The 27,521-nt window shown below is 49.8% G+C and overlaps 2 protein-coding genes across 5 annotated transcripts in view; one reads left to right on the plus strand and one right to left on the minus strand.

The window, feature by feature from the left end:
• Window positions 1-17,940, plus strand: part of WIPF3 (WAS/WASL interacting protein family member 3) — an 83,252-nt gene extending 65,312 nt beyond the window's left edge. For both annotated transcript variants that reach the window (XM_047850363.1, XM_047850364.1), the window contains exons 6-9: window positions 1,762-1,911; window positions 2,922-3,023; window positions 13,573-13,649; window positions 15,688-17,940. In XM_047850363.1, the coding sequence (XP_047706319.1) occupies window positions 1,762-1,911; window positions 2,922-3,023; window positions 13,573-13,649; window positions 15,688-15,711 (353 nt within the window). In that variant the 3' untranslated portion in view covers window positions 15,712-17,940. The remainder of the gene's footprint in view (window positions 1-1,761; window positions 1,912-2,921; window positions 3,024-13,572; window positions 13,650-15,687) is intronic.
• Window positions 17,941-21,547: 3,607 nt separating this feature from the next.
• The window catches only part of SCRN1 (secernin 1), a 65,071-nt gene continuing 59,097 nt past the window's right edge, over window positions 21,548-27,521 (minus strand). For all 3 annotated transcript variants that reach the window (XM_047850417.1, XM_047850419.1, XM_047850416.1), the window contains exon 8: window positions 21,548-25,631. In XM_047850417.1, coding sequence (XP_047706373.1) covers window positions 25,473-25,631 — 159 coding nt within the window. In that variant the 3' untranslated portion in view covers window positions 21,548-25,472. The remainder of the gene's footprint in view (window positions 25,632-27,521) is intronic.

A 27,521-nucleotide genomic window follows, 5' to 3' on the forward strand; every position in this document is an offset into this window, starting at 1 on the left:
TCTGTTTAATGTTCCATCGAAAGCAGTCTTGTCAAACCATTGAAGTTTATTCAGAAGCATATTGATATGATCAGCGGTATATACCAGATTTCTAGCATGAAGTTGATTCTATTTTTTTCTATATTTTTCTATATTTTTATCGTAAATAGTATTGCAGGAAATACTTTTGTAGCAATTGTCACCTACCTTTTGTATATTTTGAAAAGACAGGTTCCTGATAAGGAATTCCTGATACAAAGGGCAAGAATATGTTTTGTTTTGTTTTTTTAAGTTTATTTATGTGTTCTGAGGGGAGGGGAGGGGCAGAGGAGCCTAAGCTCGACTTCTTGGAACCTTGAGATCATGACCTGAGGCGAAACCAAGAGTTGGACGCTTAACCCACTGAGCCACCCAGGCGCCCCAGGGCAAGCGTATGTGTAAGGCTCTTGGTCATGAGAGAGAAGGTTTGAGGCATTCTGTTTTCAACTGAGTGGTCACCATAAGGCCAGCATTCCTAGTAGTGAGACAGCTGCCCATGATTCGTTCATGGGATGGTGAAAACAACAATGCCTTAGATTCAGAGACATCTGAATTCAACCTGGCCTCCCCATCCACTCCCGTGTAATCTCTTGCCAGTTTTTAAATGTTTTGAACCTTGCTTTTATGGGGGGGGGGGGGATTGGCAAATGGAGATAACACCTTTCATGGAGGATCGTTACGCATATTCAGTGAGAGAATGTGCCTGAAGTGCATTGTGTAGAGCAGGGGCTCACTGTGTCATCTCCTTACCATAGGAAGGGACAGTTTTTCCTCCAGAAGAGGAGTCAGCAGCCACCGTAGCCCCTTCATCCCTTTAGTCTGCTTACGGGAGCCAGTAAATCCTAGTGGGTCCTGATTCTGAGAAAGGGAAGACCGGGGTGGTAAGCCCAAGGCCAGGAGCAGATGCTGTTCTGGCCCGTCTCCTTGTGTCTTTGGATGTGAAACTTAGTTTTCCACAAACAAAATGAGGGCAATTTCTGCCTCAGGCCACCTGGGGGGCAGAGAAGGAGGTTGTAATCGTGGGCATTTTGTCACAGGTAATAGCGGTGTGGTGGTCATCGTTTCAATAGGTGAAGAGTAGAACACCCACACTGACGTGCTCCTTCTTAATTGCCAATGAGTCATTCCACAGAGTACTGACAAGGGAGAGCGAGCCTCCCACAGGCATCATCAGGGCCTGGTGACGGAGGTGGGACTTGAGTTGGGCCCTGGCAGGTGGGGTGGATTTAGGCATTGACTGGAAGGAGAAAGAGTGTCTGCCGTGCAGGGGAACCCCCGCGAGCAGAACCCCGGGGATAGGAGCAAGCCCCGACAGCTCGTTCGTCCCACCTCCCTCTGCACCTCACCCACAGACAGTCCCTCCCTTTCTTCGGACTGGGCAACGGTTTCCCCTTCTTTGAACGGTGCCGTCTGATACTGAAGGTTGTTGTCACCGTTAACATTGCCACAGCAGCTAACATTTATTGAGCCCTTCCTACACGCCAGTTGACTTCACTCATTCAACCCTCTCATCAAGCCTAGAAGGTGGGTGTACTGTTATCCCCATTTCACGGTTGAGGAAACTGAGGCGCAAGGATGCTGTGTCATTATCCCTGCAAGAGAACTGGAATTCGGTCCCGAACAGTTTGGCTCCAGAGGCTGCCTTTTCATTCACCGTAGCATACTACATCCAGAGATCTCAGCGCCTCACCTCCCACCGAAAGTTATAGCCTCTGCCATTCCTGTTTCTGAATTCTCTATAAGGGACCAGTGGGGGAAAGCTAAATCCACCCCCAGCACCGCCTGCGAGGTCACCCACCACGGAGCTTTCCAGCAGAAGCCAGCAGGCCCCAGCCTGGACCCCGACACCGCAGCCGGGAGGTCAGCTGCGGAACGGAAGCCTGCATATCATCGGTAAGTGGGCCCGCCCTCGGCCCGTGCTGGCTGCCAGCGAGGAAGGGGCTTCCCTGGCCCCTGGAGGGGGTTTGCCGGCCCACCATTTCAGGGTGCATGCTTCAGGGTGCAGGCAGGAGCTCACTCTAGCACAAAACAGCCCACAGGTTGGGTGAAATAGGGTTTCTCGCGAGGCTTTCTGGGAGGTTCCAGAACCCATTCCTCTAACCATCTGTCTGAGATGAGAAAGAGGGAAGAATACCGACATTTAAACTGTGCGTGTCTGCGTGCATGTGTCTGTCTCCACGGAGAAATCCAGGCATATTGGATTAAAAAAGAATAGAGTGATCTGGAAACGGTGAAAGAACGAATAGAAGGCCCACTAGACGGAGGGAGAGGTAGGGCAAAAATTTGGACATAGGAAGGAAGGTTCTCTGGGCTCAGATACAAAGCCTAGATCACAAAGCAGGGACTGAGCTCATGAAAGGGTCGAACGCCACCTGTCCTCTTGCAGTCAGGAGCTCAGGGAAAATCCTGTTCGCTTTGGGGAGCCCGCGTCCCCGCCTGGGGAGCCCGCGTCCCCGACTAGACACAGGCCGTGCTTCTTCCCACCAGCCGGGCTGCGGACTCCTGTTCTGCTCGCCCCTCCCAAACAAAGGCCTCCCCAGGGGCTCAGGGGTAGCTTCAGGCCACAGGGACTCTGCTGGTGCCGTGTTGCTGTCACGTTCCCCACCTCTGACTCTGGACCCTCGATAGCCCTGTGGCACTTCTGCCTTCAGAAGCTTCCTTAAGATGTTGGTCAAAGCAAACCGGAGTGGGTGATCAGGGAGAGTCTGTTGACCTCGCTTTTCCTGATTCCCCTTGTCCGAGCTAAAGAGCAATCACGGAGAGGTAGATGGGTGTCTTAGGGGGCGATCGCCCAGCCGTTAAAACCCTTGCACTGGGCAGGCAAACCTGTGTGCTCCTGGAAATTTTCAAAACTTGGGTCATCACAATCACTAGAGTAATTTTGCTGTTTTCCACGTGGGCAGATGACTTTGAGTCGAAATTCACGTTTCATACTGTGGAAGACTTTCCTCCTCCAGATGAGTATAAACCATGCCAGAAGAGTTACCCCAGCAAGATCCCCAGAAGTAAGTACCGCCTTGGGAAGCCTCTTGGTTTATACCCAGAATTAAGTGCTTAGTGTGACTGATGGGCTACAGGCTGCCTAAAGGATGACGTCATGATTTCACTACTCAAGGGTACAGTGCTATCCATGCTTCTGGAAGTGTCAGAACATTTCCTGGCCCCCAAGGATTCATTTAGAAGCCTTTTATTCCAGCATTGATTGTTTGGCTTTGGATTTGAGTGCCTAGATTCACCACTTGTCCCTCCCCGCCTTAGGGCTTTTGACAAGGGAGCTGAACACCCCGAGACAACAGCAAAGTGGGACACAGGAGCTTTGTATTAATAACTAGAGAAGATTCTTAAAAACCCCAATTCAGAACTCTAGCAGACTGTGAAATGGGGTAATGTCCTTAGGTCAATGATTCTCAACCTTGAATACACATTAGAACAACCCAGAGAGCTTTTAAAAATCCCAACGGCCAGACTGCACCCACACCAACTAAATCAAAATATGCAGGGTGGGATCCAGGTGTCCATATTTTTGAAAGTTGCCAGGTGATTCCAATGTCCAGCCAAGGCTGAAAAATCTCAGCCTGGGGAGAAACTGCCTTCTCCCAATTTCATCGTGTGGACAGCCTCCAAGGAGAAGCCTGCACTCTGCTTACCTGTTTAGTCCGAAGAGTGGAAGAGAAAGAGTCTGGCCTGCCCCTCAGGGCCAAAAGGGCAGGGAGGCAAGTAGTTTAGGAAAACAGGAAGCCAAGAAAAGCAAGATGGGTTGTTGAACCACACAGTGATGCTGCCTGTCAGTTAATAGGAGCCAGACCTGGTCCAGTGCTGAGCCAATCCGATTGGGCAGGAGCTGGTAAGAGGGGACAGAGACGGCAACATGGGGTAAGGGTCATATGTTTCCCACCCCACAGCATGGGTGAGGCCCCCAATCCCAGACATCTGTAGACTAGCATGGAAAACCATCAGTGTGAACTGGGCTCTTTGACCTCTTCCTTCAGAGGAACTTTTGGCAAAGCCTCTTCTCCAGCGTTCATCTTCCTGCAGGCAGACCAGGGAGCTCGAGCCTGTGCCCTGCTCAGGTCACAGGTGCCCTGTGCCCTTGGAATCAGCCTGGGCAGCTCTTTTTCTGCTGGCCTGTGGGATTGCACATTTAGACAGAAGTGGCCTTGCGTGCTTTTTTTTTTTAATTTTTTTTTCAACGTTTATTTATTTTTTGGGGGGACAGAGAGAGGCAGAGCATGAACGGGGGAGGGGCAGAGAGAGAGGGAGACATAGAATCGGAAACAGGCTCCAGGTTCCGAGCCATCAGCCCAGAGCCCGACGCGGGGCTCGAACTCACGGACCGCGAGATCGTGACCTGGCTGAAGTCGGACGCTTAACCGACTGCGCCACCCAGGCGCCCCGCCTTGTGTGCTTTTTAAATAATATGTAAAGTCTACTGCTGTGAACTTAAAGAGGAGGAAGAGAAGAGCAGGACAGAATGGAGGGCCAAAGATGAAGTCAGTACAAGGCTCATTTCCTTTCCCTAAGCAAGAGTTTGCTCACCTGCCACCTTCCTGCCCCAAATCCCACCGTTCTTTGTTATACCCGGACTGTAACACTTGAATGTGACACATGGCCCCTACCCTAAACCAGAGGTCAGCAAACATTTTCTCTAAAGGGCCAGAAACGACATATTTGAGGCTCTGCAGGCCACACGTTCTTGGTCACGACTCGGTCCTGCTATTTTGACCTGAAAAGAGCCACGGACCACACACAAATGGATGGGCACGGCTGTCTCCCAATAAAACTTTATTAACAAAAACAGGTGCTGGCTGGATTTGGTCTGCCGGCCATGCTTCGCTGATCGCTGCACTAAATTGTTCCAGAAAAGCAGATTCTTCGAAATCTCCTTCTTTTGTGCGGCCTTTCTCAGTAGCGTGCTGTGCAGTCCTTTGACCTTCAGACTCAGCAAGTTCTAACGTTAGCCGTACTTTGAGCCCAGGGTGCCCAGTCTCCTCCCTGAGAATGGAAGAGAAGCCACCGCAGGAGGACACAGCTGGCAGTCTGCACTGCATTCCTCTCATCTCAGAGAGAGGGTCAAATCAGTGCCCACGCAGAAAAAGATAATCTGAGGCTCAGGAAGATGCAGTTAAAAAAAAAAAAAAAAAAGAGGAAACGAGAAAGAAAGCAAACTGACATCCCACAGACCAGAGAGAGTATTTGCAGTTTCAAAAATAAAATATGGTTTTAGGTTGATGAGGCATTGACGGGCATAAAATACTCCCGTGGCTTCCTAGCACAATTAAATTAGCATGTTCCTGCCATCCCTGTGAGCGGTAGGGTAGAACCTTGTTAATTCTATCAGTGTGAGTCTGATACAGTTCATGCCTGTCTGGTTACATCTCTCCTTACAGCTTTCTTCCTTCTCCCCATTGACCTGGTTCCCCGAGATTCGCGTTCTTCATGTCTGGGGGACGGTGTTGGTTCTGTTTCACACTCTTTTGTAGCAATTCTGGCTTTGTCTCCTCCCGCTTGCTCGCTTTCTCTCTCTGCTCCTGACACACACACAGCCCACAGATCCCCTGATGCTTAGCTTTTCTACCTGTTCTCTTCACTGTCTCCGCCCTGCAAGGTGTTAGCTGTTTTCTTCCTTTGACAGGGTGATTTTACCTAATTTTTTAATGTTCTCAAAATGCGTTAGTGGGCCCCTGGGTGGTTCAGTCAGTTAAGCGTCTGACTCTTGGTTGCGGCTCAGGTCACGATCTCGTGGTTTGTGAGTTCGAGCCCCACACTGGGCTCCCCGCTGACAGCATGGAGCCTGCCTGGGATGCTCTCTCTTCCTCTCTCTCTCTCTCTCTCTCTCTGCCCCTCCCCTGCTTGCATTCTCTCTCTGTCTCTCCTTCTCTCTCTCTCTCTCTCAAAATAAATAAAATAAACACTAAAAAATGTCTTTAATGCATTAGGTTCCTCGATAAGCTAATCATGTAATTACCATAGGACCCAGCAACTCCATTCCTGGGTATACAGTGAAAAGATCTGGGTTCAGACAAGACCTCATACACACATTCACAGCAGCACTATTCGCAATAGCCAAAAGAGAGAAACATCCCAATGTCCATCAGCTGATGCATGGACAAAGAAAGTATATAGCCATACAGTGGAATGCTATTCGACACTAAAAGGAAATGAGGTGCCATAGATTCCACAACCCGGATGAACCTTGAACACGTCATGATGAGGGAAAGAATCCAGACACAAAAGGCCACATACTGTATGATTCCATTTGTGTGACACACCCAAGACAGGCAGACCCTTAGAGACAGAACGTAGATTTAGCAGTTGCCAAGGGCTGGGGGTATGAAGAACGGGGAATGACTGCTCATGGATATGGGTTTGCTTTGGGGATGATGAACCCGTCCTGAATCTAGACAGAGGTGACGGTTGCACAACATCGTGAAGGTACGAAAGGCCATCAGTGGCAAATTTTACGTTATGTGCATTTTCGTGCAATAAGAAGAAAGTAAGAAAAAATAAGCCATCAGGAGGGATCTCTGGGGAAAATTGCATAGGTCACAAATGCCTATTAACATAGTGTTGATAGAAAGAGTGAAGTTATCATTATATTGATCAATACCTACTGAGGCCCTTACCCACTAGAGAGATTCAGATAAATGATCCCCCGCCACGCCCTCAAGAAATTCACGTTCTGATGGAGAAAGGGAGGAGAGGCAGACACCTAACCCAACATTTCAGTCTGGTGTTCCCAGCAGTCATGTCAGTGGGAAAGTGGCTGGTTAGAAATTTGCTTACATCTCGGGGCGCCTGGGTGGCTCAGTCGGTTAAGCGTCCGACTTCGGCTCAGGTCACGATCTCACGGTCCACGAGTTCGGGCCCCGCGTCGGGCTCTGGGCTGACGGCTCAGAGCCTGGAGCCTGCTTCAGTTTCTGTGTCTCCCTCTCTCTCTGCCCCTCCCCCGTTCATGCTCTGTCTCTCTCTGTCTCAAAAATAAATAAACGTTAAAAAAAAAAAAAAAGAAAAGAAATTTGCTTACATCTCAACTCCTTTTTTTTTTTTTAACTTTCATGGTTTGAAAATACAAAACATGAAATTTTCCATCTTAACCACTTCTGAGTGTACATTTCGACAGCGTTAAGTATGTTCACATTGTTGTGCAACCCATCTCCAGACCTCCTTCCATCCTGCAAAACTGAAGCTTCGTACCCAGTAAACCCATTAAAATCGGACTACTCTCGGTTCCTCATATAAGGGGCATCCTCTAATATTTGACTTTTTGAGACTGGCTTCTTTCATTTAGCACCATATCCTCAAGGTTATTCACTTTGTACCATCTGTCGGAATTCCCTGCCTTTCTAAGGTTGAATAATATCCCATTGTATGTACGTATGGCATGTGTTCACCCATTCATCCATCCATGGACACTTGGGTGGATTCCACCTTTGGCTATTGTGAATAACGCTGCTGTCAACATGGATATACAAATACCTCTTTGTGTCCCTGCTTTCAATTCTTTTGTGTATATGCCCAGAATTGCTGGATCATGTGGTAACTCTATTTTTTAATTTTCTGAGGAACCACCATATTGATTTCCATCTTACATGCCCATCAACAGCACACAAGGGCTCCAGCACGTCCTCGCTAATGCTTGTTATTTTCTGGGTTGTGTTTTGTTCTACTTATTTATTCATTTTTTTGATAGTAGCCATCCTAACAGTCGTGAAGTGGTACCTTGTTATGATCCAGTTCCTATTTTAAAAGAGTTACTGGGGTGCCCGGGTGGCTCGGTCGGTTGAGTGCCCAACTTTGGCTCAGGTCATGATTACACAGTTCGTGAGTTTGAACCCACGTTGGGCTCTGTGCTGACAGCTCAGAGACTGGAGCCTGGTTCGGATTCTGTGTCTCCCTCTCTCTCTACCCCTCCCCTGCTCATGATATCTCTCTCTCTCAAAAATAAACATTAAAAAATTTTTAAAGAATAATACGTAAAAGAGTTACTTTACATTTATGGCAAAACTAGCCACCACGATTTCCATTAGCAAAGAAACTTGTCCACCAAGTGCTGCCCTAACAGTACTGGGTGGTTCATGTCATGAAATCAAAGGATTAGATGTCCCAAGACTGAGAGAATCCGTAGACACTGCCAGAAGCTGAGCATCTATTACTGCCTTTGCGGAGGGCCGCAGGGCGGTGAGGAGTCTGCCCTGGGCTTAATCTTAGCCGTGCCTGATCATCACTGTTGACCTCACTCGTTCATAAGCTATCTTCCAACATCCCACTCTGTTACTACTCCTGTCCTTCTAGATTATTCCTTCATTCCTCTGAACCGGCAAAGGTGTTATCGTGCCTATAAAGCGTCTCCATTGGCCTACTCTGGTCGTTGGGCTATTTCTCCGCTCACAGACAGTGCCATGCTTTCTTCCTCCTCTTCTGCCCTTTCAGGCATTTTCCCCCACCCCTACCCCATGGAAAGAGACCTTAGCAAGGCCTCCAGGGGACCTCCATGTCACCAAAGCCAGTGGTCAGATGTATTAGCCGCAGTCCGTCACACCCTCCTTCTGAAGCACATCTTCACTTAGATTTTCTGGCATCCCTCGCTTTCTTCCCTCCTTCCACTTTGTGCTTGCTGCCTCCCCATTTTTTGGCACCCCAAATACTTTGGAGTCCTCTCTGGCTTCTTTCTTTCTCTTCTGCTCCACATCCAACTTACCAGAAAAATCTTGGGGCTCCTCCTCTGAAGTATATCTTCGACCTGATCTCTGTCGCCTCGTCTTCCGCCTCAGCCCGGCCGAAACCACTGTCATTTCTCATCTGGAGACTGCAGGCGACCTACCAACAGGCTTCCCTGCCCCATACTGCAGGCCCCATGATTTGTCTAGAGCCCAAGTCTAGTCAGGCCACCGTCTGCTTCAAATCCTCCACTGAATTCCTGTCTCGTTCTATATCCATTAGAAATTCCCACCTGGCTCATCACACCTACATGAAGTGCCCACCCAACCAGCCGCACTCCCCACAAAACCTCCTTTCGCTCCAACAGCACAGACAACTTGGAGCTTGTAGAAAACTCCAAGCGCACTCCCACCTCTGGGCTCTGGGTTCTTTGTACTTGCTGTTCTTTCTGCGGGACGCTTTCCCCTGATACCCATGAGACTTCCTCCCTGCCTCCTTTGGGTCTTTGATCTAATGGCGCTTTATCAGACACTTCTTCCCCGACCACTCTTTATTTGATAGCCCTCCCTGCCCCGTCACTTTTGTTCCTTCTGCTTTATCATCTTCTTCAATTAAGAAATGATTTTGTGGGGGCGCCTGGGTGGCTCAGTCGGTTAAGCGTCCAACTTTGGCTCAGGTCATGATCTCATGTTCGTGGGTTCCAGCCCCACATTGGGCTCTGTGCTGACAGCTCAGAGCCTGGAGCCTGTTTCAGATTCTGTGTGTGTGTGTGTCTCTCTCTCTCTGCCCTCCCCTGCTCACTCTCTCTGTCTCTCAAAAAAAAATGAATAAACATTAAAAAAAAATTTTTTTTAAACAGAAATCATTTTGTGAATCTATATGGAGAGGGAGAATAAGTTGTTGACCCAATCAACAGAAGAGAGAAGGGGCCAGAAGCATATACACTAAGTGTTGAGAGTGGTTAGCACTCAGAGATAGAATGCTGGGTGGTGTTTATTATCCTTATGCCTCACTGTTTTGTCCAAGTTTCCTGTAACAAATACTACTTTTTGAGCATTAACGCTAATTTTAAAATTCCAGTTTATTGGGAGGGACGCTTGGGTGGCTCAGTCGGTTGAGTGTCTGACTCTCAGTTTCGCTCTGGTCCTGATCTCACAGTTCTTGAGTTGGAGCCCCACAGGATCTGCACTGTCAACGCAGAGCCTGCTTGGGATTCTCTCTCTCCCTCTCTCTCTCTCTCTGCCCCTCCTGCACTCGTGTACTCTCTCTTTCTTTCAAAATAAATAGGGGCGCCTGGGTGGCTCAGTCGGTTGGGCGTCTGACTTCAGCTCAGGTCACGATTTCACAGTCTGTGAGTTCGAGCCCCGCGTCGGGCTCTGTGCTGACGGCTCGGAGCCTGGAGCCCGCTTCCGATTCTGTGTCTCCCCCTCTCTCTGATCCTCCCCTGCTCACGCTTTGTCTCTCTCTGTCTGAAAAAGAAATAAAAACATTAAAAAAAATTTTTTTTTAAATAATACATAAATAAATAAACTTAAAAAAGAACTCCAGGTTATTGGGGGAGAGAATCTGATTGGCCGGTCCCTGGCCTGAGCACCTGTGGAGGGGAAGTGTGGCCCCACGGTACACAAGGTGACCCCACTAAGTTCTGTACAAGCGGATGTGGTCCAGGAAGGAGTGGCAGGGTTCACACCAACCTCAACCATGACGTCATGGTGGGGAAGGAGAGGAAAGGCCAGATATGCACTTTCTAAGGTTTAAATCTGGCAAATGCTAGAATTGTCATTTCCAGCGAAACCCGTCATTTGCTTTGGTTGGAGACTGTGAGAGGCCTCCAGCATCGGAACGAAAGGGCCCTTTGAGGTCATTCAGACCAACTCCTTCACATACAGCTGATGAAGCCCGGGCAGAAATCGAGTGCCCTGCCCCTGGTCACAGCTGGGGCTCGCACCGAGGTCTCTGCTCCGTGTCCGGTGTTCTGCACACCTTCCTACCTCTCCCCCTGGTGCCACGTGGACCTCAGCTTGGAGAGCCCGTCCTGGCCCCAGGCTGCCAGTTAGTTGTGCTTCTCCTAGGAGTCCACCCTTGTGCTAACCCACCCCCCTCAGCATGCTGAGTCGCTGCAAGGCTGGCCGGAGTTCTGGAAGGCTCTCAGAGAGACCCAGCTTGAACGGCCAGCCCCGTCTGTAAATCCTCCCTGGCCCTTCTCCAGGTCTTGCAGAGTCCAGCCTCCTGTTGGCTACAGAATGATTCCCCCCCCCCCCCCCCCCCCGCTCTGGCGTGAAAGTAGTTCTGTGCCGAAGGCATCCTTCCTGAAAAATGTGACTTTCCTGGGCCTCCCCAGCTATACTGGCATAAATACAGCTCCTGGAGCCCGCTCTCGAAAGGAGACTGTGATGGATTGAATTGTATTTTGTGAAATAATAGAAAATGTATATTTCACCTGTGCCCTCAGTTTCCGGCACAAAGCTCCTAGAACCCTTGTCATTTCCTGAGGGATAAGAATACTACCAGCACCTTTTGTTCAAATATTTGGTCTTTGACCCCGGTTCCTGACACAGAGCTTCTGAATCCCTTGGAATATTCTGGGTGATAGGAACCTGTTTTGTTCTAATGAGGCAATGCCTGGTGGGATCCTGGGTGGGGGTGGGTCGTCAGAAAGATGAAGCCATCATTAGAAGCTTGGAACTTTGAGCCCCAACCCCCTTCTTCCTGGAAGGGGAGAGGGACTGGAGGTTGTGTTAATGAACGATCACGTCTACCTGCAAGGTGAAGCCAGCAATAAAAATCCCAAACGTAGGGGCTTCGGAGAGCCTCTAGGTTGGTGAACACATCCGTGTGTTTGGAAAATGGTGCATCCATGATGCACCCAACTCCACGAAGACAGAAACTCTTGCTCCCTGGGCCCTTCCTGACCTCATCCTATATACATACCTCTTCATTTCACTGTTCATCTTTATCCTTTAGTACACAATAAACCAGGAACCACCATCCCCCCGCCCCCCAAAAAAAGACAAAGAAAGTATCTCTATGCCTGCAAAAAGGCACAGGCTGGCTTGGTTTATGAAATAAACAAAGCTTTGTCAGTAACTTGGGGGCCATCTCTTTGCTAGGAGGCCTCAGCAGTGGTCACTCAGGGCCCTAGACGCATGGGATCGGGTAGGGATATAAACTAGTTCTTTTTTTTTTTTTTTTAATTTTTAAAAAAATCTTTTTAATGTTTATTTTTGAGACAGACAGAGCATGAGCGGGGGTGGGGCAGAGAGAGAGGGAGAGAGAACCCCAAGCAGGCCCTGTACTGTCAGCGCAGGAGCCCGACGTGGGGCTCAAACTTACGAACCGTGAGATCATGACCTGAGCCAAAACCAAGAGTTGGACACTTAACCGACTGAACCACCCGGGCGCCCCCCAAAAAACCTGTATCTTAACAGATTCTTAAGATGACTTACATGTTCATTGTAGAAAACTTTAAAGTTTTTTTTTTTTTCCAACGTTTATTTATTTTTGGGACAGAGAGAGGCAGAGCATGAACGGGGGAGGGGCAGAGAGAGAGGGAGACACAGAATCGGAAACAGGCTCCAGGCTCTGAGCCATCAGCCCAGAGCCTGACGCGGGGCTCGAACTCACGGACCGCGAGATCGTGACCTGGCTGAAGTCGGACGCTTAACCGACTGCGCCACCCAGGCGCCCCCAAGAGATTCAAAAAAAAAATAGTACCTCCAGGAGGAATCAATATATTATTTCCATTTTTAAAATAGTTCCGGTCATCCTATTTAAACAATTTCTAGCCTGCTTTTTTTCTCCTAAGTTTCAAATATCACCCCAAATTACTTGGGCCTTTGTAAACATTCAAATGGCTACTTCATACCCTGTCCGAAATTGTGAACCCTGGATTTCCTAAATAGTTTTGTTGAACACAGGGTGTTATCAGTATTTCACTGCCATAAATGACCTGTGATGAGTAGTTCTGCTTTTCAGTTGCTTTGTAAGTAAGCACAGCAGCCTGGATTGTTTGGAGGGACAATGCCTGTTTAATTCGGAGTCTGTGACAGAGGCAGGACAGAAAAGCCTAGTACTTCATGCAGCAAAGAGGCATCAGGGACACCATTTGGAACACGTGACTCACAGGAAAAGTCCCGGAAGGCCTGGGAATGTGGATTTAAAACCAACCCATATATATGCACGTACACACATATATGTAAGTCAGTGCCAAAAAAAAATCTAGCGGGATAAACACCAAGCATTAAATAGTGGTGACTTCAGGATAGAAAATGGGATGAGAAGGAGGGCAGGCAAAGACGCCCTTGAGGTTGTTTTGCGTTTTTATTTCCTATTTCCCTATGTCCTTTGAACCTTTAATGAGAATATATTTATGTGTAACTCGTGTAATATTTAAACAAAGTGTATCTTACACTTGATCTTCGCCAAAAGGCCGAGAAGCGATTAAACAAAGTGTATTTTAGAGAACGAGTTGGATCCTCACGGAATGGAGCCTGATTTATTCAGCATATACTTACCTTTTACTCCTTTTTTTTTTTCTTTTTTTTACCAACCCCAGCACGGTGCTTGGCACATTTGGGCTACCGGACAAATGAGCGAGTCTGGAGGGGGTGGCTCGTTTGGAGCTAAGAAGCGCTCGCGTGCGTTTAGACGACAGGCCTTCATAACCGGTTCTCCTTCCAGCAGACTGGTCGAGATGCCTGGGCATCCGGTCTGTGACATGGAAGCAGTGGGTGGAAACGCAGTCTAGGGCCAGGAGCCCGAAGGTTTCAGGTTGACGGGCTCGTGTTACCCTTGATTCCTTTGCTGTTGCTCTAAGCGCCCGTGTAGTCTGCGTTTTCTCCGTGTAGTGTGTGGCGGTCCCCGGGCCAAGAGACGGTGAGATGGTTCTTCTTTCAGGCCGGACACCTGGTCCCTGGCTCCATGCCGAGGCGGCAGGGCAGAGCTCGGATGACATCAAAGGCAGGAATTCTCAGGTAACGCGTCCCTTGGGTCTCTGAATGTAAAAACCGGGAGCCCCCAGAAATGCTGAGCGTGTGCTTTCTCCTTGAAACTTTACATCTTTGCACAGACTCTTTTTTCCTCAGGGAAGACCATTTGGTGCAACCTTTGTTTGCAGCTAGAATGAAACGCTTACAGTTTCAAGCTCTGAAGAGTGAAAGGGGGAATCCCCATCACATCCAGAAGCAAGGTTGACAACCCAGAACCCCCTGCGAGTCATTCTGCAACAGTGCCCCCATTCACCCCCCCCCCCCCCCCCCCCAGTTCATTCTTCCCTGGTTCCAATGGCTTGAGAAGCCTGGAGACAAAACCCTATGACATGTATCCAATTGAATTCAGATTCTGTATTGTCCATAGAATGCAGGGTATCTTAGCACACCCATCGGGGTTTTTCTCCCATTGACAAAATAGCTTCTTTTGGCCAAATTGAGTCACAGTTCAAGTCCTGGTGGCTGGAGGAAAGCTGGGAAGAGAACCAGACAGGTTCTTGTGGGATAAGAGAGTCTTTGACAAAATGCCCTCCTTCTCACACAAGGCAGCTTGGACAGATTATCTCCTGCCCCTGGGCGGAAGTGACATCTCTCACTGCCCACAACAGGGTCTCATCCTTAAAGGCCCTTTATCACTTTGCAAACAAGCATTTAGTCCTGCCTTGGCCTCCTCCTGTTTCACAGTTCTGTGTGGCGAAGAGGGTGGCCTCCTGTTAAACTGGCCCCTTCTGCAGCCACATGGGACAGCATGGCAAGGGACGTGAGAAGGGGAACGAGGTCCTGGATGCCGGGATGATTTCCTTGCAGGAGGACGAGCACCCTCTTTTCTAACCAACCACGGCTCGTCTAAGAATTGTGATAACCACTCAAATGATCACAGGCTCAAAACTGGGTGTGTGGTTGCAGTGAAGGGAGAAGTGTATATGCATAGGACAAAAGACAGAGGGAATAGGCACAGAATTAACAGGCAGGCACCCTGGGAGATGAGAGTTGATTTTTTACTTTCTTCCTAGCGCATTTCTGCAATTTCTGAAGTTTCTGCAGAGACTACATTACTCTTGCGGTCAGAAAAAATATAGTAATAATCAAAATAATAGCCCGCACATTATACAGTTCTTTACATTTTTTCAGATCACTTGCATATGTGATCTCCTTTGATCCTTTTAGGTACCTTCTGATGTAAGCTGGAGAGATGGCTTTAATGACATTTTTTTTTCAGACAAGGAAACTGAGCCCCAAGGGGCTAAGGAACTTTCCCGAGGTCACATGCCCAGACTTCTGACTCCTTGTGCGGTGCTCCTCCCGCTATACCTCTCTGCTTTTCCTGGTGTGTTCGAATCACCAGGATAGGAGTTATCCTCACCCTCAGGCACAGCCAGAATGACTAACCATGGTGCAGCATCCGGTCTCTGGCCTCATGGCAGGCACACACTTAACTCACCAGAGCCCATGAAAGTCTAGTCCAGGATGGATTGGGAAGTCTCTCTTGGGCATCCCGTAGTCAAGATAATCTTTTACGTCTAGCTGGACACCGTGTGAATTCCTTTTCACTTCAGTGAGACAAAAAGCTATCACCCGGAGGGATCACAGGGTTGTAGACAAAGCAAACTGTCCCAGGGGGCACTCTTCTTTTCCGGCTAGGAGGCCCCAGCGATCCATTCGAGGGTGGGAGACCTGAGCTGAAAATCTGAAGGCCTGGGGCCCTCTCTCTTTCCCATTGCCTTGTGTTGGGATCTCCCAGAAGTTCCTGGCTTTTCTTGAGTTTCTGTCAGGTACTGGTGTTTGGTCCCATAAATGTCTACAAGATGGCATTAAGCCTTCGTTTGCCATCAATTACATGTCCCATTTCATCCCGCGTCCACCCACAACCCCCTTGGTAAAAATCAGCCCCTTGCGTATGATGCATCAGGCCCTGGCAGCCTTACGTGGATGCAGAAAGGCTTTGGTGCCCAGTCCCAGGGTGGGTTGTTTGTGTGTAAGGCGTCTTCTCGGTCCACCTGGTAATGTTCTTGTCTTTCCGCAGTTATCTCTAAAGACCCTCCGGTGAGAAGGCAGATGAAGCCCATGTCCTGTGAGCCACCTGGGGTTCCATACTGCCAGATGGGCATCCCCAGGACAACGTGTCTGTCCTCACCACACTCGAGTTGTAATTCAGTTGACACACAAGCTCAGAGTGGAGCAGTTATTTATTGTAAATACGTAGTTTGCACAGGCTTTAAGTCAGTATGGTAGTCGACTTTTGAGTAATTTAAACACACACACACACACACACACATTATGTTTCTCCAGTTTTTTTGAGACGCATCTTGTCATCCATCTGTCGGTACAGACAGAGCCCTGTCCCCACCCCGTGGTGTCCATTCCATGACTGTAAATATGCGTGCAGGCTGGCCCTTCCTAGATTCTGAACCGTTTCTAGAAGATTCCTTAGTTTGCAAGTAGTCCCGAAGTCGCAGTATCCATGACAGCTTCTTATTGGCATGATTCTATATCCTCATCGTACAAACCGCAAAATCAAACCAAATAATGCCTTATAAATGATGCAGCTCAGAGAGAGTAGTGTAGCCCCACACCCAGACAATGCCACACAGCCTCCAGTGAACGAGATGCCACGTCTCGCTTCCGTTTTGCAGTACAGGGATTTTTTTTTTTCTGCCTAATGTAAATATAACGCAAAATTAAGGCAAGAGTGGGCGTGGCCCCTCCAATGCCAACCACAGGCCCTTTTGTAACTGAATGACCCTACAAGTAGCCAGTGCTCTTTACCGTTTACACTGCCCCTCCCCACCCACGTTCCCATTCCTCCTGTCCCACGAAGCCCCTAGCCCCAGTCCTGGCAGCCAGGGTAAGGCGAGATTTATGAGATTTTGGCATTTTTTCTGCAAGTTGGAAACATACGTGACTCCTTATTATGGTCAGTTACAAAGTCTATCTCAGAGATGTTTTTGTTTTTTATCTTTCGCCCCGGGAGCAGGATTTCCACGGAAAATATGACACGAGAAAGTATAAACCGAAGCATGTTAGCAAATATCTGCCTCACATACCTGGTGCCTCACCCCCGCCCTTAGGGACCCTGGAAGCACCCGCCAGGCTTCCCTTCCCTTCTTCAGCTCCCTTCTGAGGTCAAGAGGACCTGACTGGTCTGAGAGCAAATCCCCCCCTCTGTGGGGGAGAAGGGTGGAAGTACAGCGGCCCCCGAATATGGAACTGGTCTGGACGGGCTCTGTCTGACTGCTGTTCTCGCACCCTTTTTCTTGAGCTGGGAAGAGAACAGAAGTGTGTTTTTGCTTGCACCTGACCCCCAAATGCCCCCTGTCCTTGGAGGGGAAGCTATACCAGAAGAAGGACAGAACATAGAAGGAAACAGACCGACCCCGGGGTCTGTGCTCAAAACGGGTGGAGATGAAAGGAAATCGAGAGGGAGAGGGCGGGCAGAGCAGTGGAAAAATTAATGTCCTCTAGAACAACCCACTCAGGTGCTCAGACCTGAAGGACAGCGTGCCCAGACCAAGCCATCCAAAAGAGGTTTCCGGTTAGGAGGGTTTTGGCAGACGTGAGTGCATACACTCAGCTGTTGTCCAGAGTAAAGTGTAAGATGGCGTCCTACAACTGAGCAAGGTCAAGTGCCCTTCTCTGGGGAATCAATCATGCCAAACCGTAACTGCTAAATCAATGGAAAAGCAGCTTTTGCAGGTCACTGGCTCTGGGCATCGCCGATTTGTTTTACTGGCTCCGGAAGCTTTCCAAAAGGTCAGAATGTCTTTATTATAACGGCATGCCCTCCGTCTCCCTCCTGGTGGCATAAAACAATTACAAGGGTTTTAATGATCACGATTAAGAAGGCCAAAGACAATTCCACCTTCAGAGTAGACTGCCTGCCCTGAGGAGGTGTTGATACACTCATGTTCCACGCCACTGGGACAGAAATGAAAAATAAAGCCATCAAGGACACAGGGAAGGGAGGAGCAGAAACCAAAAATTGCAATTAGGGAGAAATCTCAGGAATCTGGCAACACACCTCTCCTCGAGACCTATCACTGAATTTCACACCCTTCGAACTCACGTGGTGCCTGCCTCTGGCAGGACAGGTTAAGCCCCTTGACCGTCAACTTTTGCAGAGGCGACGAATCACGGCACCCTCACTGCTCTCAAGCGTCTCGCTAACACTGTCGCCTGTGCCCCACCCCCACCCCGTGTTTCATACGTATTTTGTATTTATTGATGTGCCCTCCGCAGACTCCTTTCTTTGTACCTAATAAACTTTAATAAGTGGAAACGCTTCTGCTCGTGTCCTTGTTATTAAACCCCGTCGAGGGACACCAGTACCAATCTAGGCCAACCATTTTTAAGGGTTAGAAGGGCTTCTATTCTAAGAATGGCAGGGAACGGGAGATACTCACACGGGAACCAACACCTGCTGCAACATGTTGTGTCCGAAATGGGGCCTTTCTGTTCTGAGCTGACGCTTTTCACTAACCTACGACATGGTGTTTTCCTAGCTTTTGTGGCTCAATGGAACGGATGGGTATTTGGGAAAAGCAACCAAGGGAAAATCTTTCTCAAATGTATTTTCCCTTTAAAAAAAAAACAAACAAACACTGCTTATGTATTTATTTATTTTGAAGTAGAGCAAGCATGAGCAGGGGAGCGGCAGAGAGAGAGAGAGAGAGAGATTGAGAATAACAAGCAGGCTCTGAGCTGACAGCACAGAGCCCAACGCAGGGCTCGATCGATCTCACGAACCGTGAGATGGTGACCTGAGCCGAAATCAAGAGTCGGGACGCTTCATTGACTGAGCCACGAGGCGCCCTTCAAGCACATTGCCCTAAAAAATCGGTAACACTGTACTGTTTTATTAATGTAAAATGGGCAGAGACCGTTGCCTATGGAATTCCTCTGACTCGTGTCAAAACGAAACCACTTTGGCTCTTAAGTGCACTTAGTGCCTGCCCCCCAACCTCACAAACCCCTCGCAGAATCTTTACGAGGCAGCGTCACCTTGATGTGCTGCGGTGGTGTTTTCAGGGGGCCTGTGGCACAGAGGAGATGCGGTTCACCTGCTAGGTAAGCTGGCTGGGGGCCAGACAGAGAGCTGAATCTCTGTTTTGCCCGTGACGAGTTGGAGGATGTAAGTTATGTGACCCGTCTGCGCCTTAGTTTCCTCACCTGTAAAATGCGGCCACAAATAGGTACCTAAGCATACAGTGGTGAAGTGACGTTAGACCTAGACAAGCCCTTAACCCCTGGGTCCCAAGAGACCCAGGTACCGGCACAGCCCAGCTCTAGGGTACAAGCAGTGGGCTCATTACATTGCCGAGTCACAAACAGAGCCGTCCCTGGCTACCCACACCCCAGCCCTTCGGCTTAGATGGTAGCGAAGAAGCTCAAAGACCACGCTCCCCTGGCTCTGCCGTTGGATAACAAGGAGAGCGCAGTCGTTAGAATTCCTAGGCGTTCCTGGAATAAATCTCATCTAGAAGCGAATTTCAAAGCTAGCTGCTACACACACTTTGCATCCGAATTAGTGAAGGACCTGACTTGTTTTATCGGCCCTCTTATTAGTAGAGGTAGAGATAAGCCCTTTAACGACCCAAAGGGCCAGCGTTGAGTAGAGAAGGAAAGCAGCGGCCGAAGAGACTTGACAAAGGGGATGATGAACTTCAAAGCCATGGGCTGCAGAGGTGAAGAAGCTGTCGTTTTAGGCACCTCTGATAGAGTTCAGGGTGGGAAAGGTGGTACCTAGAAGGGTGAGTGAGGGAAGCAGCTTCATAGGAAGGGCTGTGGACTCCAGAAGCAAGATCTGAATTCCTACGCCACGTCCCAGCGTTTTGGGCGTCCTTCATCAACCTGTTCTGTTATAGGTTGAATGATGTCTTCCAGAAATCCATATGGAGGAGTCCTCGCTCCATCATCTCTGGTATTGATGGGGGAATCAGGTAGCAGATGTAGCTACTGAAGATAAGGGGGTACCGAAGCAGGGCGGGCCCTAATCCAGTATGACCGGTGTCCTTGTAATAACAGCAACGTGGACACAGACACATACACTGGGAGAACGCTGTGTGAAGACGAAGACGGAGACTGGGGAGATGCTGCAGGCCAAGAAATGCCAAATGACCCCCAGCAAACCCCCAGAAGCCAGGGCGGAGGCATAGGACAGATTCCCCCTCACAGCCCTCCGAGGGAACCCCACCCTCACCGACACCCGGGTTTTGGGTGTCTCACCTCCAGAACTGTGGGACAATGAACTTCCGTTGTTTAAGCCACCCGGTTCGTGGTGGCTTTGTTACAGCAGCCGTAGCAAACTAATACGTGCTCTGTCACCTCGGAGCTTTGCAGGACAATGTCGCGTTTGTGGGGAAGACGAGAGTTGGAGGTACAGGTTAAAGAGCCAGCAGTCCCTTGTCGTATCAATGAGGCAGTCATCTACTCTGACCTTGACACAGGTCACCTTGTGACCGTGACTAAGTCCTATTTTCACAAACAAGACACTCAGTTGCTTTTTGCCTGTCACGGTGGAGACCAAATCATGGCAGCAACCTGGCATTTCTAGGTCGCAAGAGTGGAGAGAGCTGGCCTTTCTCTTACGTGGCATGGTTTCCTCTTTCGGGGCTGCTCTGGCTTTAGCCTCGAAGATGCTCGGCACAGAAGGCGGCAGCCGTTCTAACGAGCTCGACTCCCGTTTCTAGTGTGGTTTTGTTGAATTGTGGTAAAATATGCGTCAGGGAAACTTACCGCCATAACCATGTTTAAGTGCACAGCTCAGGGATGCCTGGGGAGGGGGGGGGCTCAGTCGGTTAAGCGTCCAGCTTTTGATCTCAGCTCAGGTCATGATCTCACGGTTCGTGAGACCGTGCCCTGCAGCGGGCTCGGCACTGACAGAGCTTGGGATTCTCTCTCTCCCTCTCTCTCTGCCCCTCCCCTGTTCGTATTGTCTCTCAAAATAAATAAATAACCTTAAAAAAAAAAAAAACTAAACTAAATTAAACTAAAACACTCTACCTCTCAGAAAACAATCCTCGTTCCCCAGCCCCCCCCCCAGCCCCTGGCAGCCGCCATTCTACTTCCTGGCTCTGTGAGTTAACTGCTCTTGGGACCTCATGTAAGTGGAATCATACGATATTTGCCTTTTTTTTTTTTTTAACGTTTATTTATTTTTGAGACAGAGAGAGACAGAGCATGAACGGGGGAGGGGCAGAAAGAGGGAGACACAGAATCCGAAACAGGCTCCAGGCTCCGAGCTGTCAGCACAGAGCCCGACACGGGGCTCGAACTCACGGACCGCAAGATCACAACCTGAGCCGAAGTCGGCCGCTCAACCGACTGAGCCCCCCAGGCGCCCCAATATTTGCCTTTTTGACACTGGCTTGTTTCACTCAGAATCATCTCAGTGGATACTCGCATTGCTTCCACACCGTGGCCACTGGGCGTAATGTTGCTGCTGTGAACACGGGCGGAAGAGTACCTCAGACCTGGCTTTCGGTTCTTTGGGGCATATGCCCAGAAGCAGAATTGCTTGGTTATATGCTAATCCCATTTTTCCGATTCTTTGAGGAACTGCCATACTGCTTTCCACAGTGGTCGCACCATTTTTTACGGCCACCAGTACCATACAGGGTTCCGATGTCTGCGCATCCTCACCGACGCTTATTTTCTGCTTTTTGATGGTAGCCAACCCGATGGGTTGTGCTTTTGTGCTTATCTGCAGAGAGTGAAGTTACTCACCAAACGGTACACCGTGTTGGAAACACTGAGCTGACTGGGTTTGATGACGAGTCCGGTCAGAAAAACACATCCCCCTTCATACATGTTCTCTTTTGTGACCGATGCCCACATTTATTCATGAAACACAAGGACATTAATTTCAGTATTTTTTTTTTTTTTATTGTATGCTTGATGTATTTAGAGACAATTCCAAGGGCAAGCACTGGATAGGGAAGTTATCTGGTTTGTCGATATTTGTACAAAAGGCTGTTAAGACTACACGGTCGGTTCCCACTGCAGGAAACAGAAAGATTTTCTTTGTCAGTGTTCCCTGCCAGTAGCATTTTCCAGCTCACACATGGAACTTCTCACAGCACGATTGCAAACACATACGTAATGCATTCCCATGAGAAATCTGCAGGTGACATCTCGGAATGTTGGGAGTCGGTCAGATACGGCACGTTTGGCACAAACCGTAGGAGGAGAGCTGGGGCTTGGGACCGTGCAGAATGAAACGCCACAGCCACAGGGAGGCACAGGGTGGTGCTGGGACAGCAGATGCACGTGACCTGCCACCCCACCCCTTCCGTACGGGAACGGCCAGCCAGGGGGGCTCCCCTCCTCCCTCCTTCCTCCGCGTGCTTCCTGCCTAAACCTGCGAGCTCAGCTGAAGACCTCCCCGACAAATGACTTGACTGTTCTTCAGTCAAGGATGCAGTTCTTTAGTCAAGGATGCAGTGAGTGGTTTCATAGCAGACACATTGGTCCCACCCGGCTTCCCTGCTGGGGCCGGCCAGAGCTGTGTGACACCTGTACCAGTGCGGGATGACATAAGTTAGGGAGCAAAGTAGTTTGCCTGGTTGGCAATTCTTTTTTTTATACCTAGCAATTCACCCAATAGTGAAGGAACTTCACTGCTAGTATCTACTAGGCACACACCTGCTCTGTTAGCTTGTAAGGAAGACCGTCTAATAAGAACACTGTGTCTTATGTTATTGGGCACTAAAGAATCACCAGAATTTCAAGTATATGCTTATTCTACTGAAAGTTCCAAACCACCTCCAAGAAGGAAGAGTACTACCTCTGCTTCGCTAATTTACTTTTACTGGAGCCTCTGCTCCCTTAGAGGATGAGGGCTGTCTTCATCTACGGCAATGCCATCTACTAGACAAGACTAAGCGGCTTATGGTTGGTTACGGGGCATGGGATTGGGGGAGAAATGCCATCCTTTACGGCCATGTCTTCTTGCTGCACAAAGCACACACACCTCCCCCGTCCAAGTCTTAATGGACACACAAATGGTTCTTTCAGGATGCTATTTACACACTGACCTTTAATCACTGTTTTCTTAGTTCCTCTTGAATATTCATTTTCTCCATATTGCCTTTAGAAAAGCAATCCCTGGTCAAGAATTCATCCATGTAATGATAAGCATTTTTCAAAAGCGGGGTCTGTTTGGAGAATTTAAAAAGAAACATACCTTCCCCCAACAGCCTGTTCAAAATCCAAGAGCGAATTTCAAGCAGTGGACGTAAGGAGAAAGAAGTCACTAGAAGGGAGTCCAGCCACATCAACAGATTCTCTACTCTCTTCTCGTCTTTCTCCACACCACCCAAATGCACAAAGAATTCACCCACGCTATTATTGGGGGTTTGACTGTACATAGACCCCCTCTGTGCCTGACAGAAGTGTCCCAGCCCCCGTTGAACTTCTTGCCCGGCCTAGCCATGGAGGGCTGCCATGGCCCATGGTGGCCCAAGACTGGGGCACCACAATTGTGATGTACACCATTAGCCCAGACAATTCTCATTTAGGGTTGGCCCTTCTTTGAGACGCTGGACAAAGGTCAGCATCCCCTAAGAGAAGTAGCCATTGTATTTCCCACTTCATGGTGGTTAGGAAATCGCATAGACTGGCTGGCCCACAATAATGTTTGGCCCATAATAATGAAAGCAGACCCCTGTGTAATCTATCCTCACCAGACTTCTTTTGGTAAACCCCAAATCACCTTGGGTATCTCAGGCACGTCAGGTCCGATGAAATGTTTCTATAATAGGTAGAGGTGAAACCACCTGGTGAAATCTTAGGGTGGCTTAACACATCCCCTTGTTTTAAATAACCACCTAGCAGGTGGACTTGGGCGGGGTGAGGCACCGAAAATGTCACCTCCAAACCTCTCCTCCCCCAACTTAGCACCTGTAGACAGATGCTCTGAGAATGGCTGCTCCATCTACCAGAAGACCCTGAGTTCGTCACCCGTGAAAGCCCTGATTGGGTCACGGCAGCTACGAGCCGCCACGAATGGCTGTGTTGACCCTGTCAGCTCTCAAACGTCCCTCCCACCTCCCACCGCTTGTCGTCTGTGATTTTACGTACAGAACTCACAAAACTGCTGGACCAAAAGCTCGTGGTGCCTTTATACCTACACCCTTGGAGGGGAGCTGGTAGAGAAACCAGCTGTGTCCCGATAAAACCCGTGACCCTCCGTGTCTGCATCTGTGTGTGAGACCCACGTCCCCTCCGGCCCTTATTGCCTGTCGTGCACCGCTGTCGGTGCAGAATCCCGAACCCAAGGTCACTTCGAAGATTACTGACACTCCCAGTATTTCCACTTGCAAATTCCTACCAGTGACGGAGCACGACGGGGCCCCAGCGGTGGGGGTGAGGCTGGAATAGTGGGGCTGCCTTTCTTCCAGGAGCTGCTGACCCGCATATACGTCCCTTCGTCATCTCTGCCCCCTGTCCATCTCCGGAGTGGGTGAGAGTTTCGCTAGCTGGAGGGGAGCCCCCCCCACCCTTGCCCACCGCGGCTGCCTTCGCCGTGAGGGCAGCTACCAGGACACGGGGCACGAGGAATGAAGGGAGGGCCAGGGAGAGCCAGGTGCATCGTACATAGCCTTGTGGGACATAACAAGCCGGGCAGGAAGGCTGGGGGTTGGATCGCTACCCTGCGGCGACCTGCTTCTGCCTCCATCTGCCACCTCCTTGCCCTCTGCCTCCCCGATGCCCGGCCCATCTGGTCTTCCTCACATGCTCTTCTGTGCTCTGGTGGTAAGTCAAATAGTTCGTGTGAACGCGACACTGGAAACAAATCAGTTTAATTAAAGTCTCCGCTGAGATAATGTAGTCGCTGCTCGGATTCCAGCTACTTTAACTAGCATCTGAACAGCCAACGGTCTCTCCTTTTCTCTCCCTCATTAGCTGGAGAGATACGCAGCTTTGTGGGGGGGGGGGGGGGGAGAACCATGCCACAGGGCCATTTAATTAATCCCGGAGTAGATGGCCATAACCAGGCCCGAAATCGTTTCTACGCAAGGCCAAGGGGTGGGCGTGCTGCTGTGCGGCGAGAGCCTCGGGCCTTTGGGGAGAGCCATGTGGGGATGTGGGGAGACCACGCGCGTGGCTGCCTCGGAATCTCCCAACACGGGCAGTTCTAGCTAACTCCGCTAACCAGCTCTCCCGTGCTCAGGAGCCGTCTGTGGGTCCACTGCGCACAAGCGCAGCAGACAGAGGACAGGCCCCTTAGAACCACGAGAATCAGGATGAGCTGCGACTAGAGAGGAGCCCCCTTTGTTCCTTCCCATTGGTTGTGTCCTTCAGCAGACACATCTGCAGGCGTTCTGCACGACGGGCTTGCACTCGTGTGAAGGGGAGGCCGGGAAGCTTGCCCCTCAAGTCCACACACAAAAGCCCCGGGCCCTTCGGTAACCTGAAAGGAACCATTACTGAAAGAATGACTAAGACTTCAATAGATTTTGCTTTTCTGGCACACTCAGCACTGTGGAGCCCCCTGTGAAGGCCTGACGAACGCTCGTCCTCCGTGAGAAGGCTAGTGTGTCCACGGTCACTGAAATACAACGATAGCAGCTGAAAATCCACAAGTAGTCACACAATCGAAAGACAGGCAAATGGATACACGTTACACTGCAAAGGGGGAGCTACGTTGTAGAAGAAGGGGACGTTGCTGGGATTGAGGGCAGAACACAAGAGTGTGACTTTCACACGTCTGACCTTTTTCGTTTTACTCAAACAGGAGAGTGGTTTGTTTTGCTGGTAATTTAGTAAGGTGGGAACGTTTAAATAAGAAGGGGAGAGGGAACGCTTACTTCACTTAAAGAACTTAATCTCAGTGTCAACACAGTCATAGAAAAGATCCCCCACTTCAGTGGGGTCCAGAGGGTCAGAGCTGGTCAGAATTTCTTCCATGGCTTCCAGGCCTTGCTTCTCTAGTTCCAGCATGGTCTTCCTCAGCTTGCGACCTTGCTCCTGAGGAAGGGCGGGAACAGCGAGAGTCACTACGATGGACAAGAAAGCCTCTCAGGGGCCTACCCACCCCATTCGATCTGTTTCCCCAGGGCTACCGCAGGGATCATTCTAGAATGCCAGTGCGGTTATGGTACTGCTCTGCTTGGCATACCTACCTCCTCACTGCCTTTAGGATAAAATCCAGACTCTTGAGTGACATTCAGGAAAGGCCTTTTGTAACCTGAGTACGAGGCTCTTGCTTGCCTCACCTCCCGCCAGGCCCCCCAAAGTCTCCCTTTCTCTTTAGCCAAACTGAATTAATTGCATTCTTCCAACCCATGATACTCCACCTTGCCCTTCCTCGGCACTTGGTCAACACGCACCCATCTCCGGGCCTCTTTGAACCTTTCCTCTGGGCTCACTGTCCATGCCTTTACTTCTGCCGTGGTTGTTCTCTTCCTGTCCTGTAAGGGTCTGTCTCCTTGCCCGTGTCCCCCACTGGACCACGATCTCCTGGGAGTGAGAACTGGGCTCATCACCAGGCTTCAACGCCTGGGACACAGGAGGCACCCCCGTAAATGTTTGCTGAATGGACGATCAGTGAATAAACACGTGCCGCGTCCATCGCCCGACGTACTTTCTTCTGAGCCGCTGAGATTTCTTCTTCCACTCGCTTAGAGCGTGTGACAGTGAAAAGCTTCCATTTGCCCAGTTAGTCCCAGAATGGAGAAGCCGCCGTCAGCAGCCGTCCCCGACTTCCTAACACGCCCTTGACTCAAAGCAACGGTCATGTCTCAATGTCAGAGCCCACCCACCCTCGTCCGTCTCATCTCCGTGGCATTTTGTGCAGAAGGGCTCAAACACACGCCCCTCTCGACCTCCGCCTTCTAGTTGCCAGAGAGCCCCGAAACGACGCACCGAGTGGCATTTTCACTCCGGGCTTACTGTCATCCACCTGGAAGACAGGCACTGCTGGGAACCTCAATAGACAGCCCCAGACAAAAGTCAGTGCAGTGGAGCGGAAGCACTCACGGTTCCAAGGAAACATGCGGCAGGGAAGACAGAGGTGAAAACACCAGGTGACTCTGACATGTCAAAATGGACATATCTGGGGCGCCTGGGTGGCGCAGTCGGTTAAGCGTCCGACTCCAGCCAGGTCACGATCTCGCGGTCCGTGAGTTCGAGCCCCGCGTCAGGCTCTGGGCTGATGGCTCAGAGCCTGGAGCCTGTTTCCGATTCTGTGTGTGTGTCTCTCTCTGCCCCTCCCCCGTTCATGCTCTGTCTCTCTCTGTCCCAAAAATAAATAAAAACGTTGAAAAAAAAAATGGACATTTCTGTGGCACGGAAGTGCAAAGCCTATGGATGGTGAGGCTGCCCTTCTCTGAGATGCTTTCTGAAATCCCTTGGGTTTACTGCTGATGTCGCCCTTCTTTCTATGCTTTTTATATAGTCCACCATGCCAAGCACAAGAAAAAAAGCTCACCCGGTCCACGCAAATGCAAACGCCAATTTCCCTACAAGGTGTCCCTTTCTTCAGGACAAACTAGACTCGTTGCAAGTTGGCAAATACATGCTTGGGAAGCAGATGGGCGTCTAACCGCCACGTTCCTTCCCCTTCCCTTCAGCAAAACAGAGTCTTGGATTTTATACGCAACCCGTCACTAGTGGCTGCTGTGGGCATATATTGGGTGTAGGTCTCGTTTGAATTGATGTCTTGTAACTTTATTTGCCAAAGCTTTGCGGGGAGGGGCGGGTGAGCTGCACCTTGGAGAATAACTTTTTTTAAAAACTAGGAATCTCAGGCGTCTGGGTGGCTCAGTCGGTTGAGCGTCCGACTCTTGATTTTGGCTCATGATCCCAGGGTCGTGGGATCAAGTCCTGTGGAGGGCTCCAAGCTGAGTGTGGAGCCTG

Source organism: Prionailurus viverrinus, chromosome A2 (assembly GCF_022837055.1).
Source record: "Prionailurus viverrinus isolate Anna chromosome A2, UM_Priviv_1.0, whole genome shotgun sequence".
In the NCBI taxonomy this organism is placed as follows: domain Eukaryota; kingdom Metazoa; phylum Chordata; class Mammalia; order Carnivora; family Felidae; genus Prionailurus; species Prionailurus viverrinus.